This window comes from Trachinotus anak, unplaced genomic scaffold (genome assembly GCF_046630095.1).
Source record: "Trachinotus anak isolate AG129_WGS33_773 ecotype Australia unplaced genomic scaffold, CSIRO_AGI_Tana_v1 ptg000014l, whole genome shotgun sequence".
NCBI classification, from domain to species: Eukaryota; Metazoa; Chordata; class Actinopteri; order Carangiformes; family Carangidae; genus Trachinotus; species Trachinotus anak.
The window spans coordinates 5,854,651-5,876,054 of NW_027273865.1; the positions used below are offsets into that span (position 1 = coordinate 5,854,651).

The 21,404-nt window shown below is 42.9% G+C and overlaps 1 protein-coding gene across 1 annotated transcript in view; it reads left to right on the plus strand.

Moving 5' to 3' along the window:
- Positions 1 to 433: 433 nt before the first annotated feature.
- LOC139631630 (tyrosine-protein kinase receptor UFO) overlaps positions 434 to 21,404 on the plus strand; it is a 31,336-nt gene continuing 10,365 nt past the window's right edge. The window contains exons 1-11 of the mRNA XM_071495956.1: positions 434 to 535; positions 3,266 to 3,466; positions 7,198 to 7,408; positions 7,826 to 7,926; positions 8,047 to 8,229; positions 12,322 to 12,402; positions 12,545 to 12,660; positions 14,735 to 14,930; positions 19,892 to 20,031; positions 20,119 to 20,263; positions 20,563 to 20,580. Coding sequence (XP_071352057.1) covers positions 3,304 to 3,466; positions 7,198 to 7,408; positions 7,826 to 7,926; positions 8,047 to 8,229; positions 12,322 to 12,402; positions 12,545 to 12,660; positions 14,735 to 14,930; positions 19,892 to 20,031; positions 20,119 to 20,263; positions 20,563 to 20,580 — 1,354 coding nt within the window. The 5' untranslated portion in view covers positions 434 to 535; positions 3,266 to 3,303. The remainder of the gene's footprint in view (positions 536 to 3,265; positions 3,467 to 7,197; positions 7,409 to 7,825; positions 7,927 to 8,046; positions 8,230 to 12,321; positions 12,403 to 12,544; positions 12,661 to 14,734; positions 14,931 to 19,891; positions 20,032 to 20,118; positions 20,264 to 20,562; positions 20,581 to 21,404) is intronic.

Genomic DNA, 21,404 nt, shown 5'->3' on the forward strand with positions numbered 1-21,404 from the left:
TTATGAATATCTGGTAGATAATTATGTAAACTCTGAATTTAAAAAATGATCATGCGTGGGAGGAAGGATTGTTGTTGGTAGATAACATCAATGTTAATTCTTTGAACTCTGACGTTGAATTTTTGCTCCCTTAATCCAGATGAATATTGGAAAATATTTTCAAAGACTCAAATGGCTCAACAACCAATTCCAGTTGCCCTCGATTCAACTTTTCCCCGAGAGGGGCTCGTCATGATGAAGCACACAGACAGACTGGACCAGAGGTATTTGCAAAACAGAGTAACTAGAAACACACACACATGGGAACGCTGAACAGTCCAACCAGTTTGATTATCCAAGTGCTATCCAAGTAATTTGTTTTGAATATTTCCAGGTTACTGCCAGTGCTGCTGTGGCATCTGAAGCAGCAAGAGAGTCGGGAAGGAAAAGCATGCAGCTAATGAAGAGAGAGATGTAGGAGAGGAGGAGGAGGAGGAGGAGGAGGGCAGCAGCCAAAATGCTGCTCTGGGAGAGCCAGCAAGGGCAGAAACAACAGGTGAGATTGACAGCAAACACAGAGATAAATATGTATATTTTTCTAACAAAATACTTTTAATGTATTTGCAGTAACCCCCCTAATATATGGTGTTATTTCACTATTACCACATATGTAAAGGATGATAGTGGTGCTGAGTGGTTTTGCCCTCCTATCCTAATTTACTAATGGCTGGCCTGAGGACCCATACACATATTTACATGCATTTACTACAACTTCTACACAAAGCAAAGGTTTATTGGTTTTAGTGTCTTACATCTCACCCTGCAACAAGGAGTCCTTGGTCCCATGAGCAGAATGAGGGCTGTGCATTTGTCACCAGCAGAGGGCAGTAGAGCCTCTGAAAAGTTCAAGCAGTCACGCGTAATTACCGTCCCTGTGATATATCATCAGTTTGGGGGAAGCACTTTATTTTTGGCTGCATTCAGGCTGCAGAAAGAGGATGAAGAAGAAGAAGAAAAGGCTAGGTCATTATTAGCATTAGGAAGGTGTTTCCTAGGTCCCGCAGCCAATAAGCAGTCTGCTTTGAAACTAACAGGTTGTCATGTTTAGCAGGAAGAGGAGCCCAACAAGGATACTGGTACTGTGTCCTGTGTAGGTACTGTACTGCGTCTGCCTTTGTGACATAATAACTAGCATCCATGTAACTTAGTTTGCTAGTACAAGTGGATTTAAAACTGGAAGCATGTGCCTTCACCCCTGTTAATCCACTTTAGCTTCAACTAAAAATCCCTAAATCTTAAAATCTTGGTGTTGGGTGAATCAGGTTTGCAGGATTTTGGTGTGGCTTAAACCTAAACATTGAGTCCTGAAACTGATGCCCACCCCCTCAGAAACAAAACATTCACTCCTTCCAGGTCCATCAAGCCCCCAAATCTTGTGTTTTTGAGCAGAACACCCCTCTTTCTTGTACAGGACCCCCTCAGTGACCCTCTACCCTCCCTCTCTGCCTCTCTCTCTTTGCTTCTATCTGGGAGCAGTGAGAGCACCATTGCTCAAGCTCCTATTGAAAAGAGAGCATATACAATGGGGTCTTTCTCAATCCCCCTCTGTCTCCATTAAAGACCCTGGGAACACAACACTATCCACAGAGCCACTCTTAAAGGGCCAGTGGGACTCAGGTCTTCACGACCTGAGTCCTAGTACCTCAAATTGTTTTCATGGGAAAAGAAAAAAAAAAGAAATCTACACAGCAAATCAATTATTCATGAATGGTATGTGAACTCTGCAGGGCTTTGTCCCAGGCAGAGAGCACCAGCATCACCTCTGTGCAAACACAGACTTCACCTCAGACAATGCAGTCTGCAACAACACAACAAACCGCGCTCTGAAGCTCCCCTATACATCTGATGGGAATCAGGGACAGCAGCATTTGTTTAGACTGCAGCTGATGATGCTTCAGTCTGTTTTGGCTGAAACTGTATTTTCAAACAAATTCCCAGACATTCTTATGACATAACTCTGGTTATGTGGAGTAGCAACAGATACAAACACAGTAGTCTGAATATTATTATAATTGCTTTGAAACATGGTTATTTTCTTGGCTGTCTGTCAGTGTAAATAAGACATTGCGTGGTTATAAATAAAGATTGAAACATTTTGCAGCAAGCTATTGAAGTTCACATTGTAATGTGACCAATAATGAAATTCATTAGAAAGCCTTTGAAGAAGTCAAGGAAAAATTTGATTTTTTTTTTTTTACATAAGCAATGTAAATGAATTAACTATGGAGTTAATGGGGCTGTGTTATTGGCAACAAAAGTACAAATGCAGAGAAAATCATGCAAAATATTTATGAGTATCAAGACAAAAAGATGAAACATAGACCTACAGACAGTTACAAGTATGAAAGCAGGCAGTTTGCCAGCCATGCAAGCATTACACCAGCTGCAGATATGGAGAGCAAGTAACAACAACATTAATGTCTCAAATGTGGGAATTAATTTACTAATCAAGCAAAGCGAAGCAAGTTACTGCTCTACTCTCTTGATACAGTGATAAAAGCTTTTTAACTCAATGTGACTCAATTATCTGTGAGTAACCAGACTGATTTATTCTCAGCCTGGACAAAGTGCCACAGACTGATATATACTCTGTTTCAAGCGGGAAACGGATAATTTACTGGGCTATTTACAACTTCTGGGGATCCGTGTGTAATTAAAAAGCGAATGGGGGATTGTGTTAAGACAATCAGCTTGCCGCAGGGTTTCTCACATCCTCTGAGAAAAGGGGGGAGACTCAGGAGGAGGGTGGAGGGTGGAAAGAACTTGAGTTGAGGAATTTGAATCCTGTTTGAAGGGGGGAGAGAGAGAGAAGAAAAAGCCAGGGGAATGTCTGAGTGAGTCTGAGGGAACCGGTGGGCAGGAGAGAGACTTTGGACGACAGGCTGCAGGAAACACTAGTTTAAAAATACCCCCTCTGTTTCTAGAAATAGCCTCGGCTTTGGACAACTTAATCAGCTGCTGAGGAGCGCGGAGCGACTTTCGCTGCGCGCTTTTCGGGCGACTGAAAGTTTGGCGGACAGTTCTCCGTGTTGGGATCAACCAAAACAACAGCGCAAGGGGGAAAGCGACGAGACTTTTGAGCGGCGCGGAGATTTTTTTTTTTCTGTCTTCTTAAAAAGGGAACTGAAACGACCGGATTCACTTTACTTCGGTCCCATCTGCGGATAATCACATTTTCAGTGTCTACCGGAGTCAAAGCAAAACTTTTTTTTTCTTTTTTTTCCAGCGCACAACTTTGGATGATTGAGCTGCTGAGATGCGGTGATGGAGTCCGGTGATGTTTCCAAGATGACTGCTCTTCTCATGAAGCTCATTTCCAGAGGTGATCTCATTTCAAGACGAACCATGAGTGGGTTTAAATGGTCACTTTTGCTCCTCGCCGTCATTTTATCTGCTTGGAGGCCAGTAACCGCCGGTACACTGACAGGTAAGTTTGACTGGCACCGAGCAGCAGCTGCTTTTTCAAAAAAAAAAATCCAATCTCACTGTTGTTTGCCAACTTCACTGCGATGAAAACATCGTAATGAGCAATTAGCTCAGTCAGCTTTCTGCTTCTATCTCATTAAATCAATTTGCTCTGGAGTGGAGGGTGCAACCACAGCTGCAAGTGCCTCCCAACATCTGGCCAGCATGAAGGAATTCATTATACTCATAAAAAGGCCTTTTAAAGCAAGGTTATCAAACAAAAACAAATAAAAGATCCCTTTTATTGGTTCAGTCAGGCTGTGGATTTTAGTACTCAGGATTTAAATTCTGCTGATGTAGAGTCAGTGACAGCAGGTAGGTGCTGTTTTCCTTCACTGCATCCAGAGCTAGTTAGGAAGGATCATGTTTGGAGATCAGGTGCAGCAACCAGGATTACCACCAGTCACGGTATTGTCAGAAAACTGTGAGATGTTAGAGTTGTACTCCAGGCAGGGAAAGAGTGAGGGCTTAAATAAATCCTGCTGGGAGGTGACAGAAAATCATGAAAAGCATGTATAGAAGAGCAGAAGAGAAATCTTCCAGAGGTCCTTATCTGTTTGAAAAATCAACTGTTAACATTTTAGACTCCATTAGCTACTGCAGCCAGTGGATGAAAACAAGGAGTCCCTACAGGGGCCTCCACCTGTCAGCTCATGTGTTTTGACCATTATAGTCACGCTGTCTCTCTGGGAGCTGTACCTCTGGCCTCAGTAGATGTATGACCAGGAGGGACAGAGATTACGAGACACTGCTGTGATTTATAAGCTCAGACTGATGGTTTCAAAGGAGATTTTTTCCCGATGTCTCAGTTCCTATTTGGATGTAGGTATGGCTGGGGCCCAGGAGTGAGTGGATGTGAGGGATGAGGAGGGGGTTCACAGAGGCCGAATGCTTTGGTTTGTGAGTCAGAGCTGGTCTGACTCAGACTCAAGCAGTGAAATGATGGATGGGATAAGGGGGCAAAAGTGGAGGAGAAAGAGTTGGGAGGGGAGGTGGCAAAATGTGTAGCGATGAATCCGAAGAATGGCATGAAAAGGAGGCTAAATGAGAGAGGGGCAAGGGCGCAGCAGTGAGTGGAGGGGCTGAATTATGTAGTGTTAAAAAAGCCAGAAAGATAAAGGAGAGAGTGAGAGGAGAATAAATGCTGGGACTGTGTTGGGTATTTTTGGTATGTGCTTGTCCACTGACATTTAACATCTGAGCATTTTCCATGAGAGAGAGAGAGACAGAGAGTAGGAGTAGGGGTAGGAGTAAAGATGGTGGGTGGAAAGAGACAGATAATGAAAAGCAAAAAAGTGTGGAACCTCGAGCGAATTTAGGGGACAAAAGGGAGGAGATAGGCACAAATGAATCAGTGGAGACAGGCCACACACACACACATACACTCACACACACACACACATTTTGACCGTGGCCTGCTCTCTCTGTCTACCTCTGCATTCTCATAAAAGGTTTACGAGCTTATTATTTTATGAATGCAGCACAAAGGGACAGAGAAAGAAAGTAGGGCTGTTTTTGTTCAATGTGGCACTGAAAAAAAAACAAGTCAAGGCCATGCAGATTGTTGAAAAGGCTCAGCCAAGCTTAAAAATAAAAGGAGGAATGACTTTTAACGCCAAAAAGCACACAGAGACAGAGAGGCGGTGAAGCAGAGACTCAGCGGGCCCCTTCATTTATTGCACACTCCCAGAACAAGCATCTTGAATGCTGTTTTGTGTACGTGCTTGTGTGTGTGTGTTTTGATCACATGTACATTTAAAGAATCAAGAGCATGTTCTCCACACAAGTAAAAAAAGTGCTGCTGGTATGTGCTTCTTACTTTACAGATCGGTTTTCAGTGGCTGAATGATGTGTGTTTGTGTGAGGTTCGCAGTGGAGTCCTCTGGGGTCGCAGTGAAGGGGTCAAAGGTTGAAGGTTTGCCATGAAGTAGACTAGGAGGGCGGGTTGACAAGCTTGAGAAAATCTTCACAGGCATCACTCAGTGAAACAAGTGTGATTTATTCTTGTCCTGAAAGTCAAGATAAGTTGGAAGGTTGTCAAATTGTTTCATCTTTTATCTATTTTGTCAAGTGCAGGTTCGCATTAGCTTCATGGATGCTTAGCATTTTTATTTGATGCCTAAGGAGAAAGAAAAGGAATCCATTTGCCCATCGCATGTATGTGTCCTTGCCAACTTTGTGTTTTAACAAAGCTCAAGGGTGTGACTGTTCTTTTATCTTTCACACAGCATGCATGCCTTACCCTCAGCATCATCAGGAAGGCCTCTCACGTCTGTTGAATGTCTCCAAAGTAAGAGAAGCCAGAAACAAGTCAGAGAAGTTTATAATGATCGTATTTATGATGATTCTCCCCACGTCATTTTTTTGGATGTTGACCAGATTCACAGACATCTTGGCAGACAACCTGCACGCCTATCGTTGCTGTTTGAGAGAAACCCTGAATATGTTTAGTGTTGGTTTTGAGCTCTCTGTGCTCTGTCAGAGCAGCCGTCCTCTAACAAGGACCCTTTTGTCCCAGTATCAGCTCTGTCCTTCTCAGGTCAACCCCTCTATCAGTGAGGGACACGAGATAACCAGACTCACTGAAAAACCGGTGTAGTGGTGGAGAAACTCTGGCTTTACCTGGTGTTATCATTTCTCATCGATGGCAAAATCAAAATGACCATATTTATCAGAGTGAGCACACAGCCTAGTGAAGCTTTTAGTGGTGAAAAGATTAGTTGATTAATTGATATGTCAACAGCATTCAACTGAATAAGCATGTAAGTCATTAAACCAAACATTGCTACTTGCAGCTTCTCAAATGTCAGGATTTGATGCTTTTCTGTGTTTTGTAGCAGTATCAGTTGAGTATCTTTTGGTTTTGGGTTCTTGTTTATTATTCAATAATAAATTCATTAGTTAATTAGTAGTTAATCATAATAATATTGTAGTTTCATTTATTAACTTTTATGTAATTATGCTTTTAAGTGGGGCCCAGTTTAAAAAGGTTCTTTGTCCTCTTGTTCTTAATTATGGAAAAATAACCGTTTAAGAAAATAATTTGTTGTTGTTTTTAAAAGGAAATAAGGAATCATGCATTTCTGTTGTTAGTCACCTTGACCCATTTAAACTATTGAAGAGTTTTGTGTTCTTGATTTCCTATGCCATATTCCATTTCTATATTATATGAACGTACCACAGCCTCAGACTGGGGCTGCACAATTAATCGAAATATAATAAGTGTAATATCCAAAAAAAATTTTATGAAGGTAAATTGCGCCACAACATTGTTGTCCATTGTTAGCACCATAAGTGTTGTGGTGCTACAGAGATGCCCCGTCCTTCAAATCCTTCTCCAGACATAAAAGAACATGCTTCTTTGGTACAAGCCTAAACAAAAATCACATCACATTTTTTTTTTCAGTGGCCATGTAATGCAAAAATGATATTTCCAACTGAAATTGTGACTCAATCACAATCGCAATATCTGCCAAAAATAATCGCAGTATAATTTTTTTGGCATATCATTCAGCCCTAGACCGAGCATCATAGCAACTTTACAGAGGGTAAGAGCAGGAGAGCTTGTTGTTGTAGGAGAAGGCTTCAGTGTTTTGAATGAAAAATGAATGAAAAACTTTACTGTGTTTAAATGTGTTCTGTATGTGAGGTGCGACAGAAACACTAAATCCTCTTCCTTTTTCTTAATCAAAGATTTGGAGTTTGAGCGGAGTCCCGCTACTATCATCTCCTCCCTGGGCAAACCTGTTACGATGCACTGTTCCCTGAAGGGCACAGGGGGCGAGGAAGAGGACCCCCCTGACGTGCTCTGGCTGAGAGACAGCTTGCCACTTCTGTACGCAGACACCAACCAATTCCAAGTTCACACTGGCAGCAACAGTTGGACGATCATGAGCACACTGAGGTAAGCAGCAGTTTTGCCTGCTGCTGCACTTGTAAGTTGCTTTTGTCAAGTCGATGCATGATTTGATAATAAATGTTCATCTGTTGTGAGGCAGCCACACCCCTCCTAAAAATGCCGTGATTGTGTTTATTTCCTGTTCATCCACCTTTCACCTAGCTTAACCAGTTCTGTTGCTGTATTACATCACCATGCTGACTTCCAGCCTCTGTGGAGCACTTTGAAATTAAGTCTGAAATAAATGATATAACCCAAGAAAAATCCCATGTGCCTCTCCTGCTGTAGCTAAATGTGTTTAATGCCAGTATGACTGGATGGTAAACCTGGTAATCAGGGTCTGTCTTTCTGCCTCTATCTCCCACTTTTGCCAGTTTGGTTTGTCATTGCTTTATAAAACCAAACCATTTTTTTGCACAACAGTATCGAGAAGGTCCAGCTTCCTGACATGGGCTCCTATCGCTGTGCTGTTCTCTCAGAAAGCCACCAGATTTTGTCTGAGGAGGGGAGCATTCAGCTGGAGGGTGAGTCCATCTCCAGCTCCCTGACATACAAAGACAAGCACACTTCATCTGAGTGCTACAGTCTGTCTCATTTAAATTGTGTAAAGAGTGGAGGGTCTGATTCAGCTGATTCTCTCTCAGGCCTGCCTCATTTCTCCGTGGAGCCCCATCACATGTCTGTAGTGGCCAACGTATCCCTGAGCCTGAGCTGTGTGGCCCACGGCCCTCCGGAGCCAGTCAGGGTCATCTGGCTGCAGGATGGCGTGCCTCTCAACACCCTGGCGGACCGGGTGGCCCTGTCACCCTCAACACTCAATCTCACAGGTATCATCCATCACTCTATCGCCTCAGCACTCAACAGCAACATTTGCACAGCTTAGCTAGACTAATTATAACATAGTCAGCTTTGCACTGATACAGCCCTATACTCAGTGATCAATAAATAAGTGTGGGAAGCAACTGTTAAAGATTGAGTCTGTAAAATGTGAAGAAAGCTGAAGACAGAAGAACTGAGGGTGATGTCCTCAAATAGTTGTATTCCAACCAATGGTCCAAAACACAGAGATATTGAGCTTACAACATGATAAACACAACATAACCAGGTCACAACCTAGTTTATAGCTGGACCACATATGGTCAAGATACTGTTGTGGAACCGCTGTGACATCATTGTGTCCACTCAGGCCAGTATCAGCTGGTTTCAGCTCTTTATCTGTTTGCTTCTCTCCTACTCTCTGTGCTCACATATGCTGTGTTTCAATAGAGCCAAATTCCCAATAAAGCTGATGTCATTTACATGTTTTTCTGTTTCTATTGTCAGACAACAGAACAAGTAAGATTTACTGTAAAATGATCACTCAGAGAGAAAGTTAGAGGCAACAGAATATCTTTCTTCTTCAGCCTCTGTCTGGGTAACAAACTGCTGCTCCGCCTCTCTGCCACTCACTGAACAGAGCAGACGTGAGAGAGGGCAGCACTGGCGACTCTCGTCTAGCCAAGTAGCCAAGGTTTGTCCAAAGAATTTGTTGCTAGATTTGTCGCTAGGTGTTTTTTTTGTTTTTTTTTTATAAAGTCTCTAAATCTAGTGACAAATGCGGTATGTTGGCAACACTGAAGGCTGTAAACATCCCCTGAATAGAAACTGTTTGCGCCAATTCATTCTGGAAGAGCAACAGCCAATGGTGAAACTCCAACCCAGTCGGCTGACCAATGGTGGAAATGTGATCAGTCAACTCTATCACTCAGTCACTCACTCAGTCAGTCACTCAGTCAGTCATTCAGTCAGTCAGTCACGGACATAGGGCTGGCAATGCTGTTGCAGTCCAGCCAAAAAACAGCAACTCCTCACATTTGTAAAGCTGGAACCAGGAAATGTTGGCGTTGCTGACCAACTAATAGATTAATCGACTTTCAGAACTACATTAGTGGAGGAAGAAGTTGCTTTCAGTTTGTGACCCAAGTAGCAAAGTTTGAAATTACTGTAAACAAGACAATTTAAAAATCCTTGGTTTTCATTTAATCCATTTAGGTTGATTATAGTGTACTCCTTCAAAAGCTACACAGCAACCATCTTCTATAGTTTCAAAGACTTCTAAATCCCCCCTCCTGTCATGGCTTAAACAAAACTACCAAATAACCACCCTCCCCCAAGAGAGCAGGCTGGCTGGCACAGTGCCAGGGGATCCATTGAGGATGTACTGTCTCTTGTGGTTGTGTGGTTGATGGGTAAAGGCAGAGCAGCATGCACAAGATGGACTACTGGGAGATGGAAAATAAATGGGCAGAGGGCATAGAGAGATAAAAGGAAGAAATATAAAAAGGAGGAGGGGTCTGTTACCGCCTGAATGCAAACCACAGCTGCGTGCCAGATAGTTGGCCTCTATTAAGTCCAGTAGTAGGAGGATAGGCAGAGCAGGCTGAGTCAGACTGAAGGAGGGAGAGGCAGGCGGCAGTGGTTTGTTGAAGGATCTGGTTTGAATCATCAGAGCAGACTCCCTGGTGCTGTCCAGCACCCGCTTAACGGTAACCTACATTCACATCTCTGGAATGGACAGCTGCTCTGCCGGACCACAGGTCCAAACCAATGCAAACACAAATAATCTTTCAATAGGCCCATAAAGAGAAAAGGCATGAACCAGTAAGGAATCAAGGACAACACACGTCTATGTAACTCTAACAAGTTTGAGATAGTTTCCATCCATATCTGATGGACAGTGAAGGACCCACACCACTTTAATTGCATAAAGCAACTAAACAAGTGAACATAACCATAAAGAAAGTCTCATATACAGTTTCATATTCTCGCTCTAAAATCACTAAAATCCAGTTTGACTGCATGTTTAGGATCACTGTCCTCCTAAGTCAGCACTCTGAACCTCATAGTTTCATTTCAGGTCTAATAAGTGCAGAAATATTTACGTCATTTATCAAGCAAGAATGCAGAAACATTCACTGGCTCCTGCTTCCCCTCTTATCTGGGGATTTCTCTGTCTTATGTGTGTGCAAATCGAATATCTTGGCATTTTGGATTGTTGGAGATAAAATAAGTTTTTGGAAACACAACCTCTTAGAATTTGTGATGGATATTTTCTCTACTCTGTAACATTTACAGGCTAAATGTTTATTAATTTTTATCAAGAAACGATTATTTTAATCAGCAGTGAAAATAATACTTGAGCTGGGGACACATAGACAGAATTATAAAAAGTGCAGTAAGTTACCATCCAAATAGCTTCTGACTGGTTGATGCCAAGGAAAGAAAGCACCAGGACTGTATTGTGTCATTCCCTGCTGACATCAACAATGTTGGTCAGCGCTGCGATGAGCATGAGCTCAGGAGTTCTTCCTGTCGACCCACATTTTCATCTGGTCGGGGGATGCTGTGTTGCAGTTTGCTGATGGGGAAGGAAAGAGACAGAAGTGCGAGTGGCGCAATCTCGAGATGGCTTGAAGAGCAGTTCATTCACCCACACAGCCAGTGAACATCCCTCCCTCCCTCATCCCTCCCTCCTTTTCCTATCTCACAACCCCCTGCTTTACCCAGCGAGGATTGTACCCCCTGTTCTTTTTCCGGCCGCAGCACAATGGAGGCATGGTGCCGTCAGTCCAGGGCAACACACTGCATGACTCTGTGTTTGTGGCTGATGGACAATGTTGGGGTGTTAGATAACAGTGATAAAACTTGAATGTCACATGTTTCAGAGAGAGAGAGAGAGAGAGTGTGTGTGTGTGTGTGTGTGTGTGTGTGTGTGTGTGTGTGTGTGTAATCCCGTGTTGTCTTGTCTTGTGGAAAGACTTGAGTGTGTGAGCACACTGTGAGTCACTGTTGAATGTCAGTATGTGTCACAGTGTTGTGCCTCCTTCACAAGTGCCCGAGCCTCTGGAAGGCAGCAGCTCAGCCTTTTACACCTGGAACTCAGCAGAGCCGCTCTCTTTGTTCTCAAAGCTACACTGCGCAGGAAGTGTTCAGCTGCAACATGCAATCCTGCAGTCCTGCAGTACTGTAGGTGGGTTAGAGACTCTCAGGTTAAACAATGAGTCCAGGGTGGCTGACACGTTTTAACTCTAACTAGTATAAAAATGCAGTCTCCACCCTGTCAGTGATTTGCAGGTCTAAATATGAGTAGGCCCAAATTTAGTTTTTTTTTAAACATCAGGTTACAAATAACAATGTTTCCACAGTATTTCAATGACTATATATCAGTATGAACCAGGTCCCTACTCTAAACTTTTTCCAGTTTTGACATAGATTTCTTTTCTTTTGAAATCACCAATTCATTCATCGCTATAAATACATGTATTGATTATTTTCAGTAAGATTTTTCTTCTACGCACACACACACACACACACACACACACACACACACATATATGTATGGTTTTATTTCGACACAATCAGATTATATGCATGTTACATACACAATATTCAAAGGTTTTAAATCAAATATGATTAGTCTGACACACTGGAAGCAATTTTAACAAGATGAGTATGTGTTGGATGGCGGGGTCGCTAAACTTTGCCCTTATATGGCCACAGCTGCTGGTGTGATTTAGATGAAATGTGGTGGAAAGATGCTTGACGCTGATTGTTGTGAGGCTCTGGTATCATTTCTGCAGCACCTTTTATAAAAATGAAGATTGTAACAGTTTGAGCTGGATCTTTAGTGATGATTTTCATTCTTTCACATCAACGAGCACACACTAACCACAGAACTAATCATGATATGTTGACAGAGCGATCACGTTACCTTACGGAAACTATTACGCTTGCAGTGTTCTCACTTCAGTTTGAACTTTCAGAACATTTCTCACATCAACATTATATCTAAGTCAGCATGCTGAGCAAAGGTTCTTGGTTTCAAAAGACCTCAAAAGTTCCTGCTTCACACGTGCATGTTGTGTCATTTGTCTGTCCAGGTTTAAACAGGACCAGCACCTTCTCTTGTGAGGCTCATAACCGCAAAGGTGTGGCCACGTCCGGATCTGGTACCATCACAGGTGGGTATCACGTTTTTGAAGCATAAACCCTTCTGACAGCCCTCTTCATTCTGTTAATATACGCTATTCCTGCTTAAAATTGTTAATTACATAATACCTTGTTGTTATATCTTTATTCATCTTCTCTTTTTTGTGTCTTTAGTTCTCCCATCACAGCCTCAGAATCTGAGAGCCATAGAGATCACTCAGACCAGCCTCCGTTTATCATGGCAGTCTGGTTTCGGGGGGGATTACCCCATAATCCGTTGCTCTGTTCAGGTGAGACAACGTGAGACACGTGTGAGAGGAGAATACCACAGCTAGCTGAGAAAACTAGCCTGGAAAAATCAGTGCAACTGTTTGGCCTGCATGTTAAACAAACTTGCCACTCACTCTCTATTTGTGGGACTGTGCAGACCAGAGTCTTACCTTTCCAAAGCCTGATTTTAAAGAAAAGAGAGCTTGCTTTTCTTTTCTTCTCTTAACTCATCTTCTACCCCTCCCTGCTTTATTCGTGTACCAGTGGATCAGGTTTCACTCTGGGAAAGTGGCCTCCTGGACCAATCTTATGTAGCACCACTCCCTCTCTCTCTCTTTCTGTCAGTGTCTCTCTACCACTACCCCGCTCTGTGGCCGTTACAGCTCTTAGCTGAGAGGAGGAACATTTTCTCCTGGAGAAGGGAGCAGTGCAGCACCACCCCTAAACGTCTGGTTCTAATAAAGCTGCCCCTCATACCTCTTGCTGTTCTTGCCCCCACCCCTCCCTTCACCCCCTCACCCTCGCTGGGGAACAAGACGAGGGGCCGGCTTCAGCAGAATAGGGCAAAAATCTGAATTTAATGGTTCATTTGTGTAGCGAAGAGAAACATGAACAAGGCTACAGTGTAGAGAGAAGAAAGATACTACTGAAAGAAAGAAAGAAAGAAAGAAAGAAAGAAAGAAAAGGAAAGAAATACAGCAGAGAGTCAGTTAAAGAAAACAGGAAGAGGCAGTGACAGCAGGTATTGTGGGTCTGAGCCATGCAAGGAGAATGCAGGCTGAAGTGTGACTCAGGGCTGAGTTGTACAATTAGATTAAACACACTTGTTTACAGGCTGGACAGTGATTCATCGAGTCAGGACTGACTCACTCTCCCTCTCTCTCTCTCTGACACACACAAGCATTCATACACTTCTCATTCATACAAGTTAATATTCCTTGAAATCAAAACACCAACTCGTACCATGAGGAAAAATTACCCACCCAGCTTCTTATATGAAGCTCATTATCGAGGCAGCGCATAACAGTGCCTGCACAAACACACAAACCTAATCTGTTTAGATGCTCATCTAATTTTTTGTGTCATTATTTATACATTTTCATCTGTAAAGCTCGCCCTATGAAATGCAGCTTGATAATGAGCAATGCAGCAGAGAACAATGGTCCAGACCAGACCAGCAACTTTAATGTGGTTTTAAAATTGCTGCAATGAAGGATTTTTCTGCCTTGTGTTCCTCTTTAAATGTGTTTACCACAGAGGGTTTGCAGAGACAGCAGGTTTCTGCCTGTGATTTTTGGTTAATGAGTTCTGCTTTCACTGCACCTTGCTGAGTCTGGGTCACATTCAAAACAACAGTGAAGCAGATTTTAAACCATTTTTGACAATTAACACTTAATGATCAACCCCCCACCACCATGACACACATACCCCCAACCTCCTGTCTTTTCGTCCACAATACCTCATAACCAATGCTGTCAGTTACTGTGCTGTACTGTACTGTGACAAATAATACCACAAAAACAAATTAAGAAGGTGTTTTTGATCGAAGAAACATCATGAATGATCAAACTCTACTGTATAAACTGAAATAAGTTTTATCTAGAAGCTGTAACAAATTATTACAAAAAATCACTCAAAGTAACACAAACCTAGTTAAATATGCCAAATTCAAACTCTCTTAGCTAATAAGACCAATTGTTGTTGTTAACCCTTTATTGTAAGATAATGATAATAAATAAGAATGCATTTAGGTGGTATTAATAATGTTTATTAAAAAGACATTTCCTGTTTAAATCCAGTTGCTTTTGATCACAGTGTAGTTGTTCATTATCGTCGCTCTGTATTTGTGAGTGTTTTTGGCTTTATTTAAAATGATAAGATGGAAGCTATAGTTTTTCAGTTCTTCATCTGTATACAGTACCATTGATAAAAACCTTTGACTTTAGCTCCATTTGCACTGAAAGAAGAGTGTCCTCTTCCTGCCATAAAGCAATAAAACACATTGCCCACCAGATCTGACCAGACAATCTAAAATACACTGTAAAAGCATGTTGAGGATGCAGCAGATTTAAGTTTGGTATCTCAATGTTTCAGGCCAAACATTCGGGACAGTCCATCACAGCTGGCCCAGATAAGATGATCCACAACCAGAATGTGAACATCCCACCAGCCAGCCACCTCATCGGGGGCCTGGAGCCTCACAGCCTCTACACTGTCAGGGTGGCCTGTCACAGCAGTCAGGGCCCATCGGAGTGGTCGCCCTGGGTGGAGCTGCGCACCAAAGAAGGAGGTGAGAGACTTCAGAGTGAGGAGATGTTTGTTTTCACCGTGTCTTGTGTGTGGGATCGTTACCCCTGAAGTGAGTCAAGGTCAGGGCTGTGTTATCTGGCTACTGACTGAGGTTCAAGTCCAAGTCTCCTCCCATTCCTGCTGTGTGCTGTAGCTGTACATAACAAATGCTACACAACAGTTAGCAGCCACAACTGAGCCGCTGTTTAAGGTACTAAGGATTATTTTATAGAACTGTGAAGTAATACATTTGCACATAAATGCTCAGTTTATAACACGAGAATTTAGCTGTATTTTTTTACTGCTAGGAAAACGAGGCCTTACAGAGATGTATTTATTAAGGGTAAAGTCCTAGTCAAGTCTGAGGTGACGTGTCAAATAACCAAATCATGTCAAAAGTCGTCACGTGCCACTTTTTTCAGCTGCCTGAATGCTGATAGTTGGAATAATGCAGCATTTGAAGATGTGTTAGTTTTTTGGGGGTTTTTTTATGTGGCTGTGATTTGATATTAACAGTTTGGAGTAAAAATAGTTGGCTTTGTGTGTGTGTGTATATGTGTGAGAGTTGTGCTGTGATTTTCTCAGAGGGGCCAAAGGGGGAAAGTGGTCACGTTCATTTCATTAAGCTGTGGAATAGACAGCTTAATGGAAGATGGTGAAATGCCTTAAGGGATACTTTAAATTATCAGGGCACTTAGTCTCTCTCTAAAAGCCCCAGACACATATTTTGAGCTTGTGTTTAGCTCAATTTAAAAGTCTGATTGTGTTGACTGCTTTTCTGTCTTATGCTGAGTGAGTCAAGACTGGGAACATACTGTATGATAACAAGGAGGAGGAGAATCAAGTTACTGTGCACTGTTAGTCATAATATTCCTTCCTGTGCCCCTTTAACTTAGTCTGTGTTTATGAAGAACACCAGACACGAGGCCCTGTACCTCTGTGAACCCTGCTGCAAATGTAAACTCTCGAGGTAGAAGGCAGACTGGTATTGAAGGGACACAGTAGGTGGAGACGGTGGAAAGGGAGGGAGGCTGGACGTTAAATTCTCCTGAAAGGCTTCAGTTAGGATTGCAATGATCTGTCCAAACTGTAATGCTAGGCTGCTGTGTGTGTTTGAGTTTAAACTGAGGTGGGATTTTCCATGCCAGCTCATGCTCTCTCTATCCCTGCATGAATAGGAATGGAAATAGCGTATACTAAGAGGAGAGATATGCCACAGGAGGGATGAGGGGGGCTTTCCATGATGGAAGCTTCTCATAATCTGAAAACTCTTCAACGCAGCGTTTCTCATGAACAGAAAAAGGAAGAAGTAGCACTCTTTGAAATGTCACTGTAATGGAGAAGGGTGAAAAGTGGTTTTACAGAATTATTAAGTTTCATTTCTTCATTTAACAAAATTATAGCAGTCTTTGTTTCGTTTCAGTGGAAAAATCCTATGTTTTGCCAAATTATATAATTTCACTTTGGCCAACATCGTCTTATTCTTCCTAATGAGTCAGAGTATGACAAAAAACAGAAGATAAGATCCAGCTGGCTGTCAAATATAGTTCAGGAGGCAACGAAGGTTAAAGGAAAAGAGTGAATGAAGGGGAGAGGTAGACTGCTCTCAGCTCAGCCATATTTTCCACAGCTTTTCTCTGTAGTTTCAGCACCAAAAACTGTGGCACTATAAAGCTTTTGTTGTTGTTGAGTCTTTTTTGAATCTCTTTCTGTTTCATTTGTTTCTCATTATTAAATTGTGCAAATACAGTGTGTGCTGCACTCTCATCTCATGTGTCATCCTGGCACTCATTTCCCCATTTGCTGCTCGTCTGTCTTCTCCTTAATTCTGACATTTTTCAATTCATTACAGATTCTCCTCCTTCTCCTGCCAGCTCATTTCCCTCATTCTCATTTTGTTGCAATTCTCTTTTCCTTCCTCAAATCTTACAAACACTGCTGAGGAATTTATTTCCTGCTTCTCCAAACAAGCTGAGCAAGTTTTTTTTGTCTGAATCCAGTCTTTCAACTTTACTCCTTCATCTCTCATTTCCCCCCTTTTCTTGACCTCAGGTGACCTGTGAGTTCTCTTTCCAGAGCACACAGCTAGGCACTGTGGGAAAAAACAAAAAAATAGAGGGTTGATGATGGGAGTAAGCAAGGGAAGGATGGAAGAGCAGGGAAACGGGGGAAGGGGGCGCTTTGAGAAAACACTCATTTTGCTATTTTCCCAAAGCCCGCTATTTTCCCCGGAGAATGAGAGGACAGAACGAGAGGGGGGAGGGGACTGGCCGGTGGGAGAGGAAGCGAGACGACCCATGTCACCCTCCTAATCCTAAAGCTGCAATGAGATTATGTTTTACACATCCATTCTGTAAAGGCATTTTCCCTTTGCTTCCTGGAATAGCTCCAGACACGCATCTTTCCAAAGCACAAAAAGTGAATGAACTAAGGCTGGATGTAACATTGTGGTTACAAGATACCTACAAGACCAGTATCATTGTGTGGTTACACCATTAACGTAGTGTGGTGAACAAAAAAGGCAACTAAGAGGCTTCCCTCTATATTTGTGAGTCTCTAGTGAGTCCAGAATTAATCCAGGTTTACGGGACACCCAAACTGATGGAAGTGAGTTTTGATGACGTCACACAATAAACACAGGTACATCACATTAAATTCTGTTTCATACTACCGTCAGCAAAAATACAACAGCAGTCACTAAATGTCCCATATTTTAAATTTTTCTGGTGTATTCTTTGAACTGTTGATTTCCGAAAGAAGATATATTTGTGGTTTTAAGAATCAAAAACCATCTCAGTGTAGTTTTACATCTCCTCTCTCAAGCTTCTCTCTGGAGCTCTAGTAACAACAGGTCAGTGAACCAATCAGAAGAGAGACACTGAGCCTCTCTTCTGATTGGCTTTCAGGTAAACGCTCAGAGAAACCAAATCCTGCAAGGTTGTATGGTGGATCCAGGTGGGCCAGGCTGAGGACATAGCTAATGACTGCTTAGTTGTGACATCACAAAGTTACAGAGATCCTGATGGTTCATTTTAGGGCTCAGACTTTGAATATGGGCTGTGTGCATTTTGTCTATTGATTGCACACTTTGATGCTCAGTACTGACATAGAACCTAGTCCTGATTTGTAATCAAAAAAAGACGTGGATGTCACTTTGTACAATATGGGACCTTTAAACGACTCCATGTGTTAAAGACAGACAAGGCGGATGTCCGTAACAGTTGTGACATTTTTGGTGACACCAGCATTTGTGCTCCGAATGATCTGGGAAACATGTTTCCTGTGTAGTTTGTTTTCATTTATGGAGAACAAACCCCAGATCCCAGGGTAATGAGTCAGCTTTTGGCTAAAAGACCCTTTTCCATCCATGTGTTGACCCACGTGGAGGCTAAGCAGGTTGAGAGGACAACATGTAGCGGAGTAACAGCCGTGCCTCCAAACAGTGTTTATTTATCTGACACTGTTTCTCCAATGGCAGCACACAGCAGAACGTGAAACAGTAGTCTGCCATGGATGCAGATGTTAACCTTTGCTGTTGTGAACTAATTGTGGCTCAGAAGTGTTTGTTTCTCAGCCTACTGCCAAGCCAGGGTTGCTTTCATGTGGAAAACAAAGGAACAACATGAAGCATTTCTTCCCTGTCGTTTCTGCATTTCAGAAAACAAAACCAGCACACATCTGCTTTTTTTTTCTTCCTTTAGAAACTTCCCAAATCTTGCAACTGGAGCTTTTTATTTTTTCTCAAGTCAGACTGTTTTTTTTTCCCTCCACAAAGTTTTACGTCAACAATTAACATCACTGTTCACTTGAACTAAAAAAAAAAGAGAGAAGCATTACCACAGAGAGGGCAGCGAGGGCGAGGAAAACTTGGAAAGAAGGAGATGGAATCATGTTGGACGGGAGACAAGGAGAGAGAAAGAGATGAAGAGGGGAGGAGGATGAGAGAAAAAGATGAGTGGGAAGGCAACAAAGAGGTGGAGAGGGAGGCAGGGAGCGACCGACAGATGACGGAGCATAGGTGGAGACGAAGCTGCTGGAACGAACTTGACTTGGAGGTTGTTTTTGTTGCCGCTGGAAGGCAGAACAGGGACCACATGTGGAAACAATCATCCGCCAAACGCTTCCTGATAACATCATCCATAGGCTGGGCCATGTTTCCCAAACTCACACTGACTTGGTGTGTACGTGTGTGTGCGCTAGCGTGGGTGTGTGTGGGTGTCCAGCCAGTTTGTGTGACTTTGTGAGCCTGTAGACCCAGTGAGAAACAAAGACAAAGAGAGCTTTAACTCAACAAAGAAAACAAAGAAAATGTCGCCTCCTTGCGAGAAGGTTCTTCGATTTCTGTGCAATCCAGAGCATCGATCACACGCACACACACACACACACGCACACACACAAATTCCTCACACTATTTCTAGCATGTTATTCAGCTAGGTCTTCTCTCCACTGGGTATTCCTTTTTCGTTCGAGAGCCAGGAAAGGAAAGGGCAGGCGAGAGAGAACAAAAGCAGAAGTAGGGATGGAGTCGGGACAGCATGAGGGAGGGAGACACAGGCCTCAGCATGTGTCCAAGTTCGTCCAGCCGTGCAGACACAGAGAGAGTGCACTGGCTTCTGAACTCAGCTAATCACCCCTGTCCTTGGTGCCCTCAGCCTCTTTTGTCCTAATAAAGCTGAATTCTCCACATTCTCTGACATCTTCTCCTTCCAGCTGTTGTAGTTATCCACACCCTAGAGGCTCCAGGCTGTCAAAACAACACACGCCTGGCTAACCCCCAGCCCACTGGCCCCTGGCCACTGAGCCCACAGTTGCAACACTGCCGACTCCTCATTCATACCCCAAATCTTTAGACACACACACAACTGCACCCTGAGCTAAATGCTCTACAGCCCCACAAATAAAACTGTAACTGTGTGAGAGTGAAAATGGGTCTTCATGTCCTGTTTTTTGTCTGTGTATCAGTGCCAGAAAGCCCACCTGTGAACATGACCGCTGTGCTCAACGGGACAGAGGTGCTGATGACGTGGGAGGGGCCTCCTGGGAAGCTGAATGGAGACCTGCAGGGCTACGTGGTGGAGTACAGCACCCCCACCACCCAGCAGGTCAGTCGGGGACACATACTGTACGTTGTCAGATATAAAGAAAATCTGCTTGATACTGACAGCCTCCCTCTTTTCTTTTGCTGACAGCTGGTTGTGGACACTGGGTTGGACACTGAGCTTTCAATCAATCTGTCTGTCCCTCTGTCCAACGTGTCTTTCCGAGTGTGTGCTTATACAGCAGCAGGGCAGGGACCCTGGACCCCCATACAGACCCTGACACTTATCACTCCTGGTGAGTGAAAACTCATAGCTACTAACATATATTACTACTAAAATCTTTCTTTAAGGTTTAAAGCCTAAACATCTAGTTTGACACAAGAACTATAAGAGAAATAGATTCTTTAATTTCCCTTCAAAACTGCTGTCTTCTTGTAAGCAATAGTTGTCTTTAGGAGAATTTCATAATAATCCCAAACAACTTTTCTTTAAGCAGAAGCATGTGTTATTTTAGGTTTTACAAAACAAAAGATGTTTTTCTCCTGAAAGCCAAAATATTGACTTAGGCTCTGCTTTTTTTTTTCGTTCCCACAGAAATGGAGGAATTTCGAGGTGAGTAATGACTGGCTTCGCACACGCAAACCTATCAGCACACTCCTCTGTGACCTCTCGGAGTGGCACGTAGTGACACAGTGACAGTAGAAGTGAGCTCATGGTGTTTGTTCTGCCACAGGACTTCTCTTTCTCATTCTCTGTCACTGGGTTCCTTCATGACAGTTCCTTCCTGTGAATTTCAGAAAAAAAAAAGGAAGGAAGAGAAAAAAGGAGAAGAGAGGACCTCAGAGGGATGGGAAAGGGGAAGAGGGGAGTGGGGAGGGGGGTGAATGGGGAGACGCATCATAAATATTTATAACATGCAGGAACAGTGCAGCATCTCTGTTTGCTTAGTCTAATAGAGCCAGACAGACAATTCAAACAACAAGAATGGCAGATAAAGAAGAAAGAAAAGAGGCAGGGAAAGTCGGGGGAGGATGAGTGTGAATGGGAGGAAAAGTTGAAAACAGTGGGTGGAGGTTGTGAGTGTTTAGCAGTAGCCTGCAGGGGTGGCTGGGAGTGAATCTAGTGTGAGAAATGAGACAGAAAGGCAGAAAGACCTCATCTATTTCGTAAGAGAACAAATATTTGGATTTAGCTCAACAAATATGGAGGGCAGGACTGAGTCTGACCAGTTGAAACATATTTTTACCCCATAATAATGCTGCATATGCATGTAACAAGTATACACTCTGTTTTTACAAGGGTGTAAGAGCTGTTTAGATTAGTGTGTGACCCTAATTTCAAGCACATACCTGTTGAGCACTTCCACAATTAAGAACAATGGAAAAAAGAAAAGGAATTGAACAGTGTAATTGTATTGTGTGTATTTACTATTCACA